General features: G+C 44.3%; 2 protein-coding genes across 2 annotated transcripts; one reads left to right on the forward strand and one right to left on the reverse strand.

The window, feature by feature from the left end:
* The first annotated feature begins 656 nt into the window (after positions 1-656).
* On the forward strand, positions 657-3,378 carry atpaf1 (ATP synthase mitochondrial F1 complex assembly factor 1). Its single transcript, XM_028404272.1, has 9 exons — positions 657-873; positions 1,355-1,463; positions 1,543-1,605; positions 1,790-1,852; positions 1,947-1,997; positions 2,358-2,405; positions 2,566-2,661; positions 2,759-2,866; positions 2,944-3,378. The coding sequence occupies exons 1-9, from the start codon at positions 659-661 to the stop codon at positions 3,136-3,138; spliced, it is 948 nt and encodes a 315-aa protein (XP_028260073.1). The 5' UTR covers positions 657-658; the 3' UTR covers positions 3,139-3,378.
* Positions 3,379-3,466: 88 nt separating this feature from the next.
* Positions 3,467-15,418, reverse strand: rhpn1 (rhophilin, Rho GTPase binding protein 1). Its single transcript, XM_028404271.1, has 16 exons — positions 15,246-15,418; positions 15,039-15,132; positions 13,369-13,484; positions 9,829-9,957; positions 9,201-9,276; positions 8,903-8,980; positions 8,625-8,749; positions 8,322-8,488; positions 7,898-8,085; positions 7,655-7,811; positions 7,115-7,237; positions 6,853-7,047; positions 6,690-6,766; positions 6,459-6,605; positions 6,240-6,392; positions 3,467-6,171 (listed from the first exon to the last, which is right to left on the reverse strand). The coding sequence occupies exons 1-16, from the start codon at positions 15,263-15,265 to the stop codon at positions 5,962-5,964; spliced, it is 2,055 nt and encodes a 684-aa protein (XP_028260072.1). The 5' UTR covers positions 15,266-15,418; the 3' UTR covers positions 3,467-5,961.
* Positions 15,419-20,412: the final 4,994 nt, after the last annotated feature.

Below are 20,412 nucleotides of genomic sequence, written 5' to 3' on the forward strand. Positions count from 1 at the left end.
TGTGTGTGTGTGTGTGTGTGTGTGTGTGTGTGTGTGTGTGTGTGTGTGTGTGTGTGTGTGTGTGTGTGTGTGACTTAATACCTGAACAATGAACAGATTTTTACCTGCAGAAAGGAAAAGACTCCAAGTAACATATAACACATCTAAAATAAGAAAAGTGTTGCCGTGCCTGTGCAGCCTGCCCACACTCCATCTGAGCATCATCTGAGCGCTCAGACAGCAGCGAGGGCTGTAACATGTACAGAAATGCAGCTTTTGGTGCTTGTAGTCCACATTAAAGAATGTTTCTGTGAAGGTCTGTAGTGACCCCTGCAGGTGACAAGATGTCAGAGCACAATTTAAAAAACAAACAATCCCCAAAACACACAGCAGAGAACGATGACATGAATGAAGCATTATATACATATTAGAATATTTCTATTATTTTTCTATAATAAATACAAATTGGTAAGGAAATCTTAAATTTTAAAAATGAACAGATTTATATTTGTCTATACATTTAAATGTGCATGTACATCGTGATTTTTATTTAGATAAATAAAGTATTAAAACTCCTACCTGCTGATAAATGTATTGTATATTTTAGCAGATTAGTCACTGATCGTACGTTAGCGGAACCATTTGTGTATTAAATCTGTTCCCCGCCGGAACGTCATAGATGTGGGACGGGAGCGATGGAAAGATGGCGGCCGCTATGGTACAAATGTCATGTTTGTACCGGGGGATGTTAGCGGTCAGGGCCACCGGAATCAGACCGCTGATCCCCGGGCTTGTCCCGGCACAGTTCCGAGCCTTCTCGGTGCGGAAAGAACCAGAACTGGAGGAAAACCCGTTCTACAACAAGTACCAGGACAAGATCCAGAAGCTGCGCAGGTCAGCAAGCTAACGCTAAAGCTACACTGCAAACGACCCAAACTACCAGACTGCGGGTCAGAGGGTCGCGTTTTAAACGTCATTTGATGCTGGACATGAAAATGACACGAGTGTCTGTCGGAATTTTAGGATGTGAGGCGAATTATTTCCTAAATCTATGCACAGAAATGACAACAGCCCAAACAGAATGAATTATTAGCTGCAGCTAACTTGTGTTATCAGAAATATCATTGTTATGTTTAGATGCTTCAAAGGAAAAAAGAGAAGAAATACGACTTTGAGGACATGCTGATGTCCTTCTAGTTGTCCAACAGTCCAAAGTTGAGAGACATTAAATTAGCAGAGCCATAAAACTGAGAGAACCAACAAACACTGACGCTATATTCTAACTGTATTTATTCATATCACAGAGTGAGGACAGCACAAAGTGATTCAGTCTCTTGGTTTGCTGTTTCGCTGACTTGCTCTGACTTATGTTCAGCTCCAAACCGCAGGAGTACAAGGCCCGAGTGGAGAAGAGCCATGAGGTCAAGAAGGAAGTGCTGGGACACTCGAAGCAGGCGGAGTTCATCAAACTCATGGAGGAGGAGGTGGAGATAAATTAAGAGAATTTCAGCGTCTGTTCGGCTGTGTGTTGGTATGAACTCACCTGTGTGTGTGTGTTTGCAGTTAGAGAAGAGGGACAAGATGGCTGCCAGCGATGGAGCATCGGGAGGGTTCACAAAGAACAAGGTGAGGGCCTGCACAGATGTTTAATGTTTACAGACCTGACTGGACTCTAACGTTCCTTCTCCTCTCAGACGTAGTTTTTGTTTTTACTGTGGCTGATGCGAGCCGTGCCGCGGCCTCAGAGCCTCTGACTGACTGTAAGGTGTGAGTTGAAGTGTGTAACAGAGTGTGCTGTGGTGTTGTGCAGACTCTGGGATCCATCCTGAACCTGGAGATGATCCAGGAGAAGACAGGCGAGGAGATTGCAGAGGTGAGTCTGTGCTCATGTTTGTGTCATGACATCACTTCCTGTTGTAACTTAAAGCCTTTAACCAGTTTTTTTTCTTTTTGTGTCGTTGTCTCAGCTTTGGATGAAATTTTATTCAACCAAGGACACGATCAGCGCCGTCATCCCGGTGAGCTTCACACAGATGCACTGGAACATTTAACATTTATTCCTGATATTTGCTTTTTTTAAGCAAATATCATTTTTTTTATTATTATTATTTTTTTTATTATTTATTTATTTATTTATTTTTTCATTATTTATTTTTTTTATTTTTTTTTTTTATTTTATTTTATTTTTTACGTTAACTCCCTGGTGTGGTTGATGTTTTGTACTCTTTATTTTCTTAATAAGCCATTCTGTCATTCTGTTTGTTTGTTTTTGCTCTTAGTTACACTTGAATGTGTGTTTTGGTTCACAGTGATGATGATTCCTGTCTGTCAGATTCCAGTCAGATAATCAGATAATCTCTCCTCTCTTGCTTTTGCAGTCACAAACCTATGAGATTATTTTCAAGAGATCAAAGTCCTGCCCGATGGTAAGATCGCTGCAGCTCGATTCATGAAAACCTGCTGAAACTTCACATTGTTTTTAGTCAGTGGTCTGTTTTCCTGATTCACCTCAAACAGCTGAAGATTTCCTGTTTATGTTTCTAACTCGTCACCGCGGCGACCTGTCTCCTTCTTCCTCCTCCTCAGTTTCTTTACGCTTTGCCTCAGAGGGAAGGTTACGAGTTCTTTGTGGGTCAGTGGTCCGGACACGAGCTCCACTTCACCTCCCTCATCAACGTCCAGGTAAAGACGCTTCAACCTTATGACACCTTCACACCTGGGGAAGTTCATTTATCTGGTGATGTTTAGCTGCAGTTTGTATTTTCCTGTTTGTGTCCAGACGCTGGGTGAGAACGCTCCCAGTCAGCTGATCCTCTACCACTACACAGACCTGAAGGAGAAGAAGGGCGTCGTGCTCATGACGGCTGAGATGGACCCGAAGTTCATCGTAAGGCCCTGAATGATTTACAGACCACACACACAGACCCACGCGTCACCTTGACTGTGTGTCTGTTCTCTCCTCAGACTGTCCACCAGGCTCAGTGTTTGGCCAACCAGGTGCAGCTGTTCTACGGCACGCAGAGGCAGGAGACCTACCGATTGGTGGAGACGTTCAACCACCACCCTGCAGACTTCAAGCACATGTTAGTGGTAGCAGAGCTGGAGCAGAGCGGGCTGGGGTCCACCACCGCCGCCGCCGCCGCCCCCAGGACCTCGTAGCATGGACTGAAGTCACCACCAGGTCTGAACTGTTGGTCTAAGGCCACAGAGATGAGCTTTTTCTGTCCATCAGGACAAACCTGCTTCTCATGGAAGACAAACGAACTTTAAGAAGCACACATGGCTTCTCATGAACTCTGTAGATTGTTCCATCGAAAGCGTAGAAAGATAATGTGGCTGCCGTCTGTTCTGACTCCATTAGCTTCAACTTTCATCAATAAATCATCTTTAAACTGGAAATATTTAATCTGTTGATTTAATGCTAAGAACAATAAATCCTAAAATACATTTACAATCATTTGGAAGAATTTAAATGATAAATACTAACAATAGTTTATTTTTCATTTTATTGGTATTTGCATGAAAAAATACTGTGCAAGTCCCCAAACACACAGATCAGGGATGGTCACATATTCAGACACAAACGCACATTTCACTTTACAACAGATGTGCCAAATATTTACACACACACACACACACACACACACACACGGTGGAAACTACACAGTACAAAAAGACAGAGAGGATGTTGTGTGTGTCTGCTTTTCCATACTCATCACACACACACACAGGCCATGGCACAGCACACACAGCTTTAATTGTAGCTAGAATAAACAAAGGTGCTACACATCTACTCGTATCAAAACTTTAGAAAAACTGTGTTAATTACAGAACCGTCCTGTCGTTGGCTGTAACAGACTCAGTGGCTGGACTCGACCTCTGCTGTTCTCACACATCATCGAGAACATCACAGTGATGCTGGAATAAAAATTAAACGGTGACACTGTGGAATTATCTCACCACCATGTCATGACTCGCACTCAGCGTCACACTGTGTTACTGACACACTTCAGGTTCGTTATTGCAGCGTACAAAACTACAATATTAACAAAGGATTTGTCACAGTGCATTAAAACGTACCTACACTACAAAAAAATCAAACTTCAAGTGCCTTTATCATCTAGAAGTGCTGAAACTAAACGGGAATACTCGTCCTAGTACTGATCTGAGGGTGAAGTACACAGTGTGGTCTGAGGAACTTCAGTGGTTCCACACAGTGTTCTGTAACTTCACAGAACGTTTAAGGATAAGACACAAGAAATGCAGCACCTCCTCTTAAGAACATGAATATTAGACTGTGTTGAGTAAACAGGCTGAGTGTTGGCTGACTGGCTGCTGAAGCAGCTGTGGGAGGCTGTCTCATGGTGTGTAACAGACACTCATTGTGTCATTTCACCTCCAGGGTCTCGTCATTTTTATGCTTTTATTTTGTAGGAATATGTACAAAGCCTCAGTGTGTCCACATCAGTTTTTTTTCTGGCAGAAATGTTCTACAGTTGAATGAGAACAAGACAGAGATCCTGAGTGGGTCCGAGAGCTCTCAGAGATCAGTCATTTTTGACCCCTGTCTGTCTCACACCATGCAAGGAACCTACATGTTATTTCAGATGCTAACCTTAACTTTCAGAATCATATCGATGATCTCTGTCGCAGTCTGATTCTGAAAGTTTCTTTTAAAACAACACTAAGAAGCTTTTCAGCCTCCGGACTGTATTTTGGTTCATCAATTCACAACAGATTGAATGACACCTCCGTCTGTGCTCGGGAGCGTCTGTATCATCCACACTGGCACTAGGAAACTTTGTGGTTCAGATAGGAACCCGAACATAAAAAGGACTACAAAATGTTCCTACTTCACGGCATACGTCACTATCCACCTCCCTCATTTATCAACGGACTCAGCAAACAGAGCTCACAGCTGGATTCAGGTCCATTGGGTACAGTAATCATCTTTGTGGTGTTCAGGGCTTGTGATTGGTCTGTGTAGTGGAACAGCTTCGGACAGACGACACAACGGAAAAATAAGGTAATATTGTCATTAAACTGCTTAAATAATAATAATAATATTATATAAATTGATGGATGTTTACCTGGCTAAACTGTTATTACTGTCTGCATCCATTGTGTTGGCGCAGAAACACTAAAAGCTCCTCAAACAGAGTTTACGTTGATATAACGTTTGTTCGCTGTCTGGGGAAATGTATGTGTGGGACGTATTTTAGTCTCAGACATGTTGATAATGTACGTGTTGTAAGGGTCTGAGAGAAATGTTGTTGAGTTACAGAGTTGTGTAGTTTGGCAATGTTTTTTATGGAGTTCTGACGTGGATGGGTGTGACTGGCAGCCTCTCAGTTTACCTCTTGCACACAGTATGCATTAATTAGCCAGTATGCTGCATACTGCTGGCGGAAAACAGCCACAGCTGTTCTGGTTAACTTGTCTTTGCCTTGTAAAGATTCAAGATGGACGTCAAAAAAATCAGCCAAAAAAACCTTTCTACTGCTCAGACTCTGGTATCCTCATTCTGACTTCACCAGTCAGGCTGGGTTCCAGTATCCATGCCACTAAACTAGACTATCAGCTGCAGTGTGCCTGAAGTACCAGGATGTTCTTCTACATCACAGTTTGCTTTATGAAAGCCAGCATGCTCTCCTCACTACTCTGAGCCACGACCCTGCAGAGGACAATAACATCACATGACTCACTGACAGAGCACAGATCTCTTGGTCGGCCCTGACTCTTGTAACTGGACTGGGTTAAAACAAAATGTTTACCACTAACAACACTGTCAACATATGCAAATTTGGCGCTCATGTCTGTGAACAGGACAGTGTCATGTTTGTCTCCATGCTGCATGTGATGTTTCGTACTTACAGAGGAGACGGAGTCGGCATGTACGTGTAACGTTCGTAGTGCTAAATGCTTGTTGTGCAGCTTGCTCTGCTGCTAAGGATTCCTGAGTGGTTCCTCCACGCCCTCGTCTCAGTACATAGCCTCGGTGTCCCGAATGCTTCCGAACGACAAACTGAAAGTGCTTCCCAGTCTCTTGGTGACCCCGCTGCCGTCCCTCTTTTTCTTCCTGTTCCAGTTCAACAGGGAGGCGGAGCTCTGGCCCTTGGCCCCGTCCAGCAGACGCTGCCGGGTGTTTTCTTTATCGCTGCAGTGGGACAGGAGCAGGGCCCTCTTCTCCACCTGTAACACGGACAGGTAAGCACACATCCACAGAGCAGCAGCCACTGACATCACAAACACACACTCACCTGCGCGTCATGCGAGTGTAACGTGACCACACTGATCTCCACGCCTCTGTCGGTGCTGCTCTTCAGCATGTGCACCACCTCGCCATGTTTGGCCCACTTACAGTCCTGTCCATCCACTGCCACAATGTAGTCCCCTTCCCTCAGTCCGGCCTCCTGAAGAGCACCAGAGTCAGAAGAGGAAAAACACACAATATTTAATAAACACAGACTCTGTGTTACCTCTGCACAGCCTCCAGGCACCACTCCAGCCACCAGGACGGGGGAGTCTCCTCTGAGTGTGAGACCCAGTCCACCTTCCCTCCTCTGCAGGCAGATCACACGTACCGGCCCCCAGCGAGCTTTTGCACAAAACACTGACAGAGGCCCCTGCAACAGAGAGAACAGTAACGTCTGCAGTCTTTCTAAATGGCTGCAATGACCGAGGATGTGTATGAACTCTCTAACTCTCACCAGTCTTTGGAAGATGTCAGTAACTTGGACTGTGGAAAAGTTGGGTGCAATGATGTCTGGTTTCTGGAGCGTATGAGCTGCCAGCAGAAGAATCCAGAATCACTTGTTTTCAGTTAATCACAGATCAAATGTAATGACCGATTGTGATGTCATTAGGACTTACACTGTATCTCTGGAGCCTCTGCGGTTTCGTCAAAGTCGTCCTCTCGGTCTAACTCTGAGTATTTGTCCAGGGAGCGTTTGTGTGTGAGAGACAGCACGTCCTGCAGGATGTCCATCTTCCTCAGGATCTTACACAGACTGTGGACACGCATGGCCTCCTCGTGTCGGATTACCGCACGCCGCAGGTGGGCTTTACCTTAATGAAGGCGTAGATTTAAAAACAATGCATAAATATATGTTCTTGATGGTGAACTTGAACTCACCGAGCTTCCGTCTTTTCTCAGGATCTTGCAGAATCTGGCTGAGTGGGGGCCCCGTAGGAACGTTGGCGTAGAACTGAAGGAAGGCCTTCGCTGCTTCTTCATCACCCTCCTCCTCAGCAGACACTACAGGTTAAAGGTAATATGTGGGTAACGATAACTCAATAAAACACAAACAACCTTTTATCTAAATACAAGTCGTCTGTGGTTTAGGCCTAAATCCCTTCCTGAATATTTGAATATTTTCAGTGTTGCACTTGTTTTAATGTAATCAGATGCTGTCTTTCATACTACAGATGGAGGAAACATCATTTGTGTTTTAACAGTGTTTTGATTGAGAATAATTGATCCAGGAAGTTTGAATCTAGGAATATATTTGTTACTTAACGTCTCTCATGTGGACACAACCACAGCTCCACGGATCAGCGTTGTTACTTTTCTCTCTCTCTATCAGTTAATACAGTTAAAGATTAAACATGGCTGATGCATTAGCTGATACTGCAAACACTCCCAGCCTAAAATGTGATGCCTTGTTTTACTCACGCTGGTGGTCACAGAGGGCGACAGCAGCGTAGTAGTGTGAGAGCGCTCTGAAGTGTTCAGCTTTGACCTGAACCATGGACGCCCATGAAAACGGCACGTAGTCCTTCATGAGAGGCTGCGTCATGGTCTGCTGCACCAACACGTAAACGTCTGACACCTACAGAACACACACACACACACACACACAGTGTCACAGGGCGCTGACAGCAACAACACAGACAAAGCAGAGGCTCGCCGTCTCACCCGTGCAGCTTCTTGTGCTAGGCGGAGCTGGGAGACAAAGTGTGTGTCCTGTGTGGTGAGCGTGACACGCTCAAACACACACTCCTGCACCTGGGCAACCATCAGCCGGACCAGCATGCAGAGCGACGGGCCGCTCATGTCCAAACTGGGAGCGTTGGAGAAATTCTCTTTCAGGTAATTAAACGCACCTGAACACAGAGAGAGAGACAACAATATGCACCAAAGACCCAAGACAAGGTCAGACTGAGGACTTGAACTGATCAACCCCCCCAAACATCCACAGATGATCAAATAAAAAGGAAGGATTGGTTGTGTAATGATCAATGTAAATAAATAAAATAGGAGTACAATGTTCACAGGTGTTTAACAATGAGTCTCACAAACAGCTGAACAAAGTCAGTGGACCATTCCGGTGTTTCAGTACCTGCAGCTCGCTGGAAGGCATCTACGGCTCGGTCTATGCCAGCTGTCGCAGAGCGGTCCTGTCGCGCTCCGATCTGCGTGTACAGAGCTCCAATGTTGAACAACACACTTCCCTTCTCAAAGGCGAGCGCACGCTGACACGACGGGACGCCGGTCAAAGAGTCGTACCTGAGAGACAAATACACAAGGGATGAAATCACTGCTCAGGCGATGGTACTTTATAAAGGAGCCCACGGCGTTCTGATGTTTTGCTGCTGGATGTAGCGATGAAGTTTAAAGTTAAGAAGGGAAGGTGATGTCGTACCAGTGGAAATGAACACCCAGATTCCTGTGAGTGGGGAAGAAGCGTTGGTCCAGGTAGTACAGCTGGTTGTAGTATTCCATCAGCAGCTCCAGGCCAGCCTGGTTACGACTGGGGGTTCGCATGGCCTGGCAAACATCACAGGCAGATAATCCAAAGGTTAGTTAGGTCAATCTTTTTTCCTTTTTCCTCCCCGATGCAGGAGGCTTCATAAAACCAGATCCTGGTCATAAACAGGAAATGTTTGTGTTGTATGAAATTGTACAGACGCATTTATTAACCTGTCTGAGCTCCATAAGCTCCTTGATCTCCTTGTCGTAGAGAGAGCTGTCCTCGCCGTAGTGCTCACAGATGAAGTCCTGACACAGACGGAGACACGATGAGAAATCTGTTCCACATGTCTGCATCTCAGCTCATCTCATTGAGCTTCCCTTTTCTTGATGTATCAAAGATGTTTGAAGTAATACAATAACTTTACTGCTTGTAAAACAAAGCTAACAAACTGCATCATCTGTGTTGTTTGTTTAGAAAAGGAAGACTCAGTGGGTCAAAGGCTGTGTGTGTGTCTGGCGTCTTCACCTGGATAGAAACGGTGAAGTCCACCTCTTTGGTTTCTTTTAAGCCAAGTGGAATCATGGGAACGTTGACCGCCTCACTGTGGAAAGGAATAAACAGTATGTGTATAATCAGGCAGCACTGCCATCTGCTTGTCTTGAAACCCAGCAGGTTCTCTGCTCAGTGCCTCATCCTGCTAATAAGCAAAGCTAAAGCCAAGTATTAACCCTTAGAGCCCTGACCCCCCACCAGTTAACCCCTCCCATTCACAATGAGCGCACGCATGTATGCTACGGGGGCCATTAATGTCACTAATCAGGGGTTTGTCCCTTTCATGACACGAGGCTGCAGAGCACAAACATCTCCAAGCTCTGATGGACTACAGACTACCTTGTGTCCAGACTTTGAAGGGCACCTATTGACATAATGTCACATTTAGCACTACCTAAAATCTTACTCTCAAGTTATATAATGATTGCAGTACAACACACACACACAAACACAGTACAATGCACACACACAATGCACATAACAAGGCTCATTTTCGCCAATTATTCTCATTTGCCCAATGAGTCTGTTCTGGAATGCAGGAAACAAACCGTTTCACGACAAGTGGGTCACGGTGTGTGTTTGTGTGTTTGTGTGTGTTTACCTGTCTGTCTGGTAGATCTCCATGTTGCTGTTGAGCTCCTCCAGCTCCTCTTTCAGCAGCTGCAGGTTGGAGTTGACGAAGCTGAGCTCCAGAGCCACCGTCTCCTTCACCTTGTTGTTGGTTGTTGCCCTGCAAGATAAAACACACACACACCTTATTTGGTCATTGTATTATGCAGGGAGACAATAGAAAAGCTGAAGGTTTTGTCACAACTTCATGAGGTACTCACTGAATCCGTTTATTTATAAAAGAGATCAACTACTAGTGAACATGAGACTCAGCCCAATAGCTTAATGGTTTTAAGAGATAGACTTGTCATTTTGCTCAGTGTCTACTGCGTATGCCACTTTATACTTTTACACTCGTATAATGTAATGTCACCACTCTTTAGGCTCCTTCCTTTGAAACCAGCTGCTGTCCTATCATTCTCTCTTTCAGATTGTGTGGGTGCTACCCTCCAGGCGTAGCCTGCCATACTCTCCTCCACCACCTTCAGCAGGGTCTGGACAGGCCTGTCCTAAATTAATCTGGAGACGCTCTGTGTACTCAAAACACACACAAAGTGAGTAGAAATGTCAAAAAACTTACATTACTCTTTACTAAACTTACACTCCTCTTTACTCTCAGTCTCTCCTTATTGAACAAAAGTTGTCACTTCTGTATTTCTCTCATGCTTATTGGTCTGAAACCTGCTGTCAGATCTGCATTTGGCAGCACACATAAATGTCTGACCGCCATGACAGCAGTCAGAGGTTTAATGAATGCATCTCTCTCTCCTCCATCATTCAGTCCAAGTCTCTCCACTCCTCCTCCAAACACAGAGGAGGGTCTGAGTAAAGCCAGCTCACACTTGCTCTGTGGGTGTCTGAGGTCAACAACACACAATGTTCCTGGAAATCTGAGGCATCACTGGGTTGCTATGGTGACCACTGATATACACTTGGCAAGAACAGACGCAGAAGAAATCCCCTTACTTATGCAACCATTGATTTCACAAAGGACAAAGGTGAGGCTGATGCACAAACTGAGCATGTTCCAAAGATTATATGTTTAAATAAAATGTAACTCTTCTTTCAGAAAACTGCAGTAAAGATGATTTTCTTTCATAAACATACTCAGATCTGGTTAAATGGTTAATCTGTCCAGTTAGACCACTTCACCCTCACCTCTCCCTCTCCCAGTCTCACACACAAACACACACCTATATCCAGGATCAAGCCATGGGCAATCTGGTTAGTCAGCTTTAAATGGGCTGCCAAACATCCCCTTCACACACACCCGCTTGCACGCACAGCCTGTTGAAAACTGTCGGTCTACCTCCTGACATGATGTTTCACAGAAGCAGGAAACAAAGTGTGTTTCAGTGATAACTGAACTGACGTGAAGGATTTAACCAGTTATTGTCACAGCCTGCAGCACACAACATGACGTCTTCATCAGCCAATCACAGACCCTGATGAGTTACAACCCCTCTTTCATCAGTAAGTACCCCCACCACCGCCACCGCCACCGCCACCACCTCCCTCACACCCCGACCCACTTCCACAGCAGGTTCACAGTGAGTGAAGTGAAAATGAAAGCTAGACATTTTCTGTGTGTGTGTGTGTGTGTGTGTGGACTTTTCCAGTCCACCGGAAGGGGGGAGGACAGTGCCAGACAAATAAGAGGGGGATGAGCGTGCCGGCGCTCTGTTGGGAATCTGTGCATGAGAACAGGACCAGGAGGTGGACACAAAGCCAGCTGATTACAGGCTGGCGGGGTGTGTGTGTGTGTTTGTGTGTGTGTTGGGGGGTTAGGGTTAAGGTCCCCTTTTGTCTCTGTGACTGAGTTCTTAAATAGAAGGGGGCAGGAGTGCTTGTTTTATTTTCCCTGAACTGAGTCATCACTTTCAGGACGACAGTCAGCAGAAAGATCCAAAAGACTTAAAAAAAACAACCTGTTACTAATCAGTCAATATCTTGAAGAAATCATTCGTGAACTTAGACTCAATCATATATATTTTTATATGATTTTTGGCCTCCGGATCATTATTCAGCAAACACACTGATATGAAGTCATCTCTTAAAATACACTTAATAAAGAGTGTGAACAATAATAAAACATTTAACAGCCCTGCTCTCTCTGATCCATCCTCCAGAAAAATCTTTGTGAAACTTAATTAACTGAAACCAAACCGGTTCAGGAGTAGCACCGAGTCTGTCTTAATTAAACACAAGACTGTTGCTTTCAGTGCTGATCTTATTAGATTTTGACACGGCACCACTGAGGAGGCACCGAGCAGCTCCTCGCTTTAATTAAGTGGCTCCTCCTCCTCCTCCTCCTTAGTGTTGAATCTTTATGAGTAAGGGAGCAGCACAGTTTTGCACAGAGGTCTATTCATGCTGTAAATGAGCTTTAAAACTGCCACAACAAAAGTGCAGACTAAATGTATGCACATATATTACACTGTGTATGTGGCTCTGTAGTACTGCAGCTCTGAGAGGGCACTACAGGTTGAGAATCAGTGTAAGAGTTAAAGAGAGGAGGGGGAGACAGAGAAGCTGGATAAAGATGATGTTAATGTTTTCAGAGAGAACGCTTTGATGTTCTGCCACCATTTCTTTTAATTCCTCCAACTTCCTCAGCAATAAAACTCATGTCTGCTATGCAAATGACAGCTGGCTGCTCTGAGACACAAAGCCAGCACAGCTCTGAGAGCAGGCTGATTAGGCCAACTTGAGCTCACGCTGCCAAAGTATGCATTCAGAGTTCATTCAGTGTTCTGTATGATTCAAAGAAGAGAGCACAGGACATGGTCGGAGAGGACAGGCACATAAACATGCAGCTTCACGCACACTGAACACAAACAGAGCCATAAAACTGGGTGGTGCTAGCTTGTGTGTCTTTTGGAGGGGACTGATCTCTGACCTTTTCCCATCAGCGGACTGCACCACAGTGACGGGGGCAACACAGGGCAACAAAGAGCAGCCAACACTGATGAGACCTGAATGGCTTTCTTACCACATCTCAGAGAGGAAAGGCTGGAAGAAGAACCCATTCTTCTTCTTCTGCTCTCATTTACAACAGTTAAAGGTAGGAGATTTCACTCTGATGCACTTTTTGTTAAATTAGTGTAACTTCTCTTTACAATCCGATAGCAACCGATTAGGCAGTTTCTCATTAAAACGAAGAATATGAATCATCTGAAGCTATAAAACATAAAAACATCATCAATCCTCCGGGTGGACCCTGTAGGAGTATTGGCTGGTTGTCACTCTCTTCCTGCTCTGTGCACCAGAGAGGTACGTGCATGATGGCCGAAGTCACAGACCGCAGCTCGTCTTCAGGTGATGCGCGTCCATGTGATTGGGAGGCGTGGCTTCGGGGTGAGCTCCGAGAGAAAGGGGCGTGTGTTTACTTTGAAATCTGGCTGACTCTCACTGAGTTTTTAAAATCTCCCACCCTACATTTAATACAGCTGACTGAATGCATCACAGAATCCCTGTTTACACTCAGGAAACAGTTGACCTCACTCTGACTTCACTCGTCCCGGCTGCTCACCTGAACAGGTTCTCTGCTCCGGCTCTCATGCGCATCTCCTTGTTGATCTGCTGGTTGATGCGAGCCCGTCGATGCTGCAGCTTACTGCGCTGAGTCTGAGCGAAAGGATCGCAACCCTGTCCAGAAAATAAAGAAAAGGGAGAGGCGCAAGGACAGCTGAGTACTACAACAATCTCATTTTTTTTTAACGTTGAGATATTTTATGTATTTTTGGTCTATAACATTTTATTAACATATTATTTCACAGAGCTCAGACTGAGGGATTGTTTAGAGATGAAGATAAATGTGGAGATGTGTGGTAACTGAGAGCTGTGCATTTAACGCTGTAATAATCTGTCCCTGCAGGACCTGGTAATATGTCAGCTCTGTGTATGTGTCTGAAGATTTAACAGCCTCTTACATCTCACTTCGACGGGCAGCTTGCCAGCAGCCTCCCCACAGCTGATTGTTAGCCTCACTAAAATCAGCCGCTACACTTTCACACTCAAAGGTAAACAGTTGTACAGTCTCATGACAGATAGCGCGTCCGTTCTATAAACATGCTGAATACTCCTGCTCTGCTTCTCCCCTGTGGCTCCCTCCATCACCTTCTCTTTTTTTGCCTGTATCTTTCTCATTCCCTCTCACCCAGTTTAGCTGTTTGTTTAGCATGCACACGTCAGGTAATCCTCAGAGTGTGGATTAGGCTTCTGGCCGAGGTCCCACCTCTGCTCAGGAGGGCAGGAGGAAGGAGGCAGCTCGACATCTGTGCAGATAAAGTCTGTGTTATTAAAAACCTTCACTGGCTGGGTGACTTTCTCTGGGCATGCACACACATCTTTCTCAGACTTTATGTCACACTCCAGCTGCTGAAAGTGAAGTAGTTTGTCTGTAATCTTTCATTTATTCCATCTGTTTCTTCCTCATTAATGTCAGAAAGTTCCCAGCATGATGCAGTCTATGTCCCACACACTCCCACTTAGTTTTATCTGCTATGGAGAGTTTTTTCCTGACTCAGATCAGGTCATTGCAGGCTGACCACACATGACGCAGGGTCACCTTCTGTACAACAACAACAGTGTGCCTGTAAATGTATGCATGGTTTATAAATCTTTTAGAAATGTTGAGGGAATGAAACTGATTCTAAACTTCACAATACCTGTGTTATTATCATTTTCTCATCCACCCCCCGGGCCTTGCAGCCGGGGAGCTTTTTAAGTCCACCACTGAGTCCCGAGCCTCTGCTTTACATGTACTGTTGGCAGAGTTCTGGTAAAGATACACAACTTGTCTTGACCTATACATAGCCCACATTTTGAGCATCCATGAACACAACCTCCAGAATCACAGCCCTGCTCACCTCCATTGTATTAGTAGTCAATACAAGATCAATATGCCACTCATCATCAGAGCTCATATCTTAAGTCCTCTGCTACAAACACACTCTGTGGGTGCACAGCTGCTGATGGTACATGCTCTTTTTACATCCATTCCCGTTACTATTTACTTTACACTAGTTACTACTTATTAATACTGATTTCCAGTCTCTTTAGCTGCGCTTTGTAAACCTTTCGCTATCATCCTGCTAATGTATATGGAGCCTTTAGATTATTCCGTTATGATTCAAGGATAATAACATAATAAAGTGACCTCCCCATGTGTTTGTACCCGTGTCTGAGTGGCTGTCTCACCTTTCGGATGCTCCCACTGTGACTGCCATCTGCGGGGAACGTTAAGGGAAGATCGTCGTCCGAGCCTCCGTCTGACAGGGACATCTCAAACTCTCTGTGGGCGGAGATACCAAACTACAGTCACAGCTTTCACTAACACAACCCTCCACCTCTACACAACAACAAACAGCCATTTAAACCAAACACAGCACGGTTACGTTAGCTAACCTCGTCGCAGGTTCCTCCATCGTGAAGCAGCGTTTTCAAAGTCTCTACATGTCTCTCTACTTCTTCGCGAACTTTATAAAAATCAGAATAGACACAGAACTTCAGCAAACAGCCGACAGCAGATGAACTTTTCACTCCTGAAAACAGCCTGGCTCTCCTCCTCCTCCGCTCCTCTGTTTTTCGGACTCTTGAGTGCAGCTGCACGGGCTTATTCACAGAGGCGGGCGGGAGCGTGGAAACCGGCCAATCACAGCGCAGGTTTTAAAAGTGACAGCTCAAGTAACAAATCAGAGAGACGAAGGGGGGACCGAACGACTGCCGTCTTTGGCCAATTAGAAGCCGCTTCAGGCGTCCCCCTCGCTCCGCGGGCCGTTGCTGTGGTAACGTCTTGGCTGTGGCTCGTGTGTGGGCTCCGACGAAATGACTCCGCCCCTTATTAGGCGCTTAAACTAATAATATAATGATGTTGTTGTGATACAATAATAATTATTTAGATATATAACAATAGATTATTCGTTCTAACCTAGAAGATAATGTTTTAATAAATATATATTAATAAATACATAATTAAATTAAATTAAAAAATGTATTAAATGGTAAATTGTAATCTTATTTTTTCATTTTATTCCATTGTATTGTTTCATTGTTTATTGCATTTTAAATGATAATTTATCTTTCTTTTTTATTGTAGGTATTTTTAAGTCCCGGAAGTTTGCGTTAAGTCGCAGGTGACGTCATGACGCTACGTACGTTCGTGCCGCTCTGATGCTAATGAGTAATTAGCAGCAGCTGCTCCTCCCTCACAGGAGCTGCGGCCTTCAGTCGGTGCAGGTGGAGCTCTACCTCTCTACCACAGGTGGGGACGTGGGACGTGGGACGCGGGAGCTCCGCTGTGTGGGACGTTTGGACACAGCATAATGACCCGGTCCAAACTCTGAAGCTGAAACTCTCACTTAAAGGTTAGTGATGACTTGATTGCTAGCTACGTTAGCCGCTAATGCTAATTAGCGTTGCTTAATTGTTGTCAGGTGTGTTAGCTTGTTGTAACCTGTCTGGGTGGGGTGTGGGTGGGGGGGTGTTTATGGCTGCCACGCCATAGCTGTGCTCTTCGGCCCGTGTGCCTCTCGCTCTGTCCCTTTCTCTCTCTCTCCCCCGTTATGATGGTCCATTAGTCCGCCCGAGTTTTATTTTTTTCCTTGCGCGACTTAAAATGAGTTTTTTTTTCTTGGTGGTAGGGCTTAAAATGGCTGCCATGTCTTGACTGTGCTCTTTGGCCCGTGTGCCTCTCTCTCTATCTCTCTCTCTCTCTTTAATATGGCTGCCATGACTGTAAACTGTTCAAACAAAAAATCAAAAACCAAGACTTGTTGCTCTCAACCAACAAGCTTCCGATCACCCGTGCTCACTTTTTCGCCTTCGTTTATCTTCATGCGCGCCCACACGTGCACTTGTTATGTTAAACCCTGATGTAGTTCAGGTCATTAGCGCTTTTAGAAGGTTCAGATCTGTAAATAAATGTTGATCATCAATGTGTTGCTGCAGGCCCATTTCACAAAGCAGGTTTAGCTACATGAGAATTTTGTTAGGTTCAATATTTCATCCGTTTATAACGGTGATTAAATTCTGTCCTCACTGTCGAACAAAACCAGTCGATGTATAAACTCAGTTTGCTGAACCTCCTTCATGGAGTGGGCCTCTGGTCTCTGTCCTCTGTCTGTCTTGGCCTCTGGTCTCTGTCCTCTGTCTGTCTTGGCCTCTGTGCCTGTTTCTGACTGTTTTTCTTGGCTTTTCATGCTCACACACTCACTCACACCTTGTACAGCTATCTATGAGAGCGCCATGTTGTGTAGTTTAAAGTTCTGTGAAAACTAAACTACCCAAATTGGTCGTCATTGATAGCTGCACAAGACACACTCCTCTTTACACACACATCCACACTGACTCAGTCCTGTAGCCACACAGTGTTGTTGTATTAACATGTGTTCCTCCTAGGGAAGTCGACGAAAGGTAAAACCAAGTTTTTATTTCTATGCTTTTTACACGGCTGCTGTGCCTTTTACCCCCGACAGTGATGTGCAATTTGTTTGAATGAGTTCTGATGTTCAGTCTTTGACAAATTTTACTTACTAGTTTAAATTGACGAAGTTTACTTGACGATTTGTTTGCATTTCAACGTGGAGAATTTTAATTTGGAGCATTTTAACGTGGAGAATCTTAATTTGGAGCATTTCACGTGAAGAATTTTAAATTTGGAGCATTTCAACGTGGAGAAGTTTAAACGTGGAGAATTTAAAATCGGAGCATTTTAAATTTGGAGCATTTCAACTTTAAAGAAATTTAACATGGAGAATTTTATGCGGGATTTCATTTGGAACCCTTTGTACCATTTTGTGAGTGGCGGTCAAGGTATGGAGAAGACGGCTGTGCACAAAGGTTTGTGAAACTTAGAACTTTTTAAAATGTGTTAGAGTAAATGGTAACATGTGCATCTTGTGTCCGAGGTTGTGTCCATGTCTGGATGGCTGTGATCTCCTGAAGTCTTCCCTTGATGTGATCGGGCCAGCGGGTGATATATTAACTGGTGAGTGAGCCAACAGTAGCTGTAATGTACAAGCTGGCGACATAAACCTAATGTGTTTGTATGTTCTTCTCCCTTTGTTTTTCAGCCCAGCAGTACAGAGCCCTGCTCAGCCTGCTGCAGTGATGTATCAGGTAAGGTTAATGCTGTTTTAACAGGTCAGCAGTCAGCTGCTTCCTCCTCTGCTGCCCTTAGGTCACTGCAGCATCAGTTGTGTTGTGGTTGGCAGTCTCCCTGTGCCCAGCATCCCACAGCTAATTGGTTTTATTAATCAACACTATGGCTGACTCTGAGGATGAAGCTCTGTTCTGAGAGTATAAAGGATGTGAAGTCACTCATCCTTGACTCAGTGAATGTTTAGTCATAATTACATTTACAATCAAAGTGCATCCCTTTCCTGCAGACACATTCATTAGAACCATGCACTACACATACATGATTCTATTTACTGAATAAATACAATAAGATGCATACAGCACCAGGTATAGCAGTGTGGGGAAGACTGACTTGTGATGTACTTTCTTCTCAGGATCGACCCTGATGGCAGCTGATATCCAGAGGGAAGGGCCCGTTTCATCAGAGGCGACTGACTGAGTTATTTAAAGGTTAGTTGCTGCTAGATTTACACATTTTTATTATTTTATTTATTTTTATAATTTTTAATAAGTTAAATGTTTGGATGATCCAAAACTTTTGTTGTGCTGTGGGGAAACTATCAATCCAACATGAGCGTCATGAAGATTTTGGCACATTTTAACCCTTTCTGATCATTCTGCGACTAAATGATCAGAAAATCGCCAGATCTGTAAAAGAACTGCTGTCTATCCTCAAATGTCTCTGTGTGATTCAGAAAATACACAAACACACAAGCTTATAGAGCAAAGTTTGTATGCACACATTATGGCTGTTTGAAAGGATTTGTTGCAGGCTGTCATTGAAGAGGGCGTGCTGAACGAGGACGCTGTGACCGAGTGACGGCTGCTGGCATCAGATGGTAACAGTGGCACAAAAGATGACTGCATGTTTGTGTCTGTTCACCTTTTCTTTTTTGCTTCTCTCTGCTTCTTTGTCTGTGGGGTTGTCTTTGACTCTTGGTGTGTTCCATAAAAAATGTATATACTCAGGAAAAGTACCCAAAATACCTTTCACATTAAATCATCAGATGCAGGGTCAGTGTAGTGCTACTACAGATGTACTGTTAAAAAAAAAAAAAAAAAAAACATCAAGTAAATTTTCTGCTGACGTCAGCTGGTGAGTAACTGACACACAAAAGGGCCGTTTGTGTCTTTCTGTAACATTGTCGTCCTTTTTAGATGTTTAAATAACGTGCACACATTTATCTTGTTTGAAAGGACTCTTTGCAAGCTGTGGACTAATTGAAGAGGTTGTGGCGAATGAGGACACTGTGAGTGTGACGGCTGCTGGCATCATCAGACGGTGAGTAAGAGTGACACACAAATGAATAAACGTGTAAGCTGTGAACAGGTTGACAATGGCTGAAAGGGTCAATTAAATGAGCTCAGTGCTCCACATAAACCTCTACATGGTCCGAGGTACAAAAAGGTCTTGATGGGTTCATTGAAGTGTGTTTTACATGATTTTGTGTTGGTTTGTTGCCTCAAGATGAACCAAAGAGAAATGTGGTTCAACACAAACATGATGCGGTTATTAAAAATGAAAAGGTGACTCTAAAACTCAACTGGTTGATGAAATATGGGTCAAAGCAAAATGTTTAATAGTGTCACCTAATGTGTTTTCCAGATTGATTTTAATCCCCAGGAATGATGGAGCTCTGTTGCCCATGATATGACTGGTGTGAGTGTGATGGCCGCTGTCATATCACATGAAAAGTGACAGTGGCACAAATGAATATATTTGTAGTGAAACTCTGCAAAGGTACTTGTTGAAAATACAGGTGAATGATGACATAGAGAGAAACATTGACCCAAGGTTTGATGGTGAATGTTCAAAGGTACAAAAGGTCTTGATGTGTTCACTGAATTGTGAAATGAAATCAGGTGTTTGCACAGTTCTGTGTTGGGTTTGTTGCTCCAAGACGGGAAAAAATGAAATATGGGTCGAAAGGTCATGTGGTTAAAAATCAAGGTGTTGATGAAATGATGCTTAATGGTGACTTGATTGAAAAGGAAAGGGTGTGTCTGAAGTTATGATGGAGTCGATACAAATGACATTTCCAGTGTGGGTAAAAAATTCAAGTGTCGATATTGGGTCATCTGAAGTGAAAACCTGTCCCTCACATGTGGACACACAGGGACCAGAAAGGAGCAGGCCTCTAGCTACGTGCTGCTCGGAAAGCCCCATGCAAAGGTTGAATGTTACTGGGGAAAGTGTTCGTTTGAAATCAGTGGGGCAGAATGGCCTTTGGCCACTTCCAGCTCCAGTACTGAAGAGGTTAAGTTTGGATGGAAATGAGTTTTATCTGCTTTGTGAATCTCACAGTTGGAGCTCGTTTTGCAGCTTGTTGAACAATCGGTATCACTTGTTTCTAAGAAACGGCTGCAGTGTTGGAATGGAAAGCTTTGGTACACACCACACCATGCTGTCTACCAGCCCAGGAAGGACCCGCTA

The sequence above is a fragment of the Parambassis ranga genome, chromosome 4 (genome assembly GCF_900634625.1).
Source record: "Parambassis ranga chromosome 4, fParRan2.1, whole genome shotgun sequence".
NCBI lineage: Eukaryota > Metazoa > Chordata > Actinopteri > Ambassidae > Parambassis > Parambassis ranga.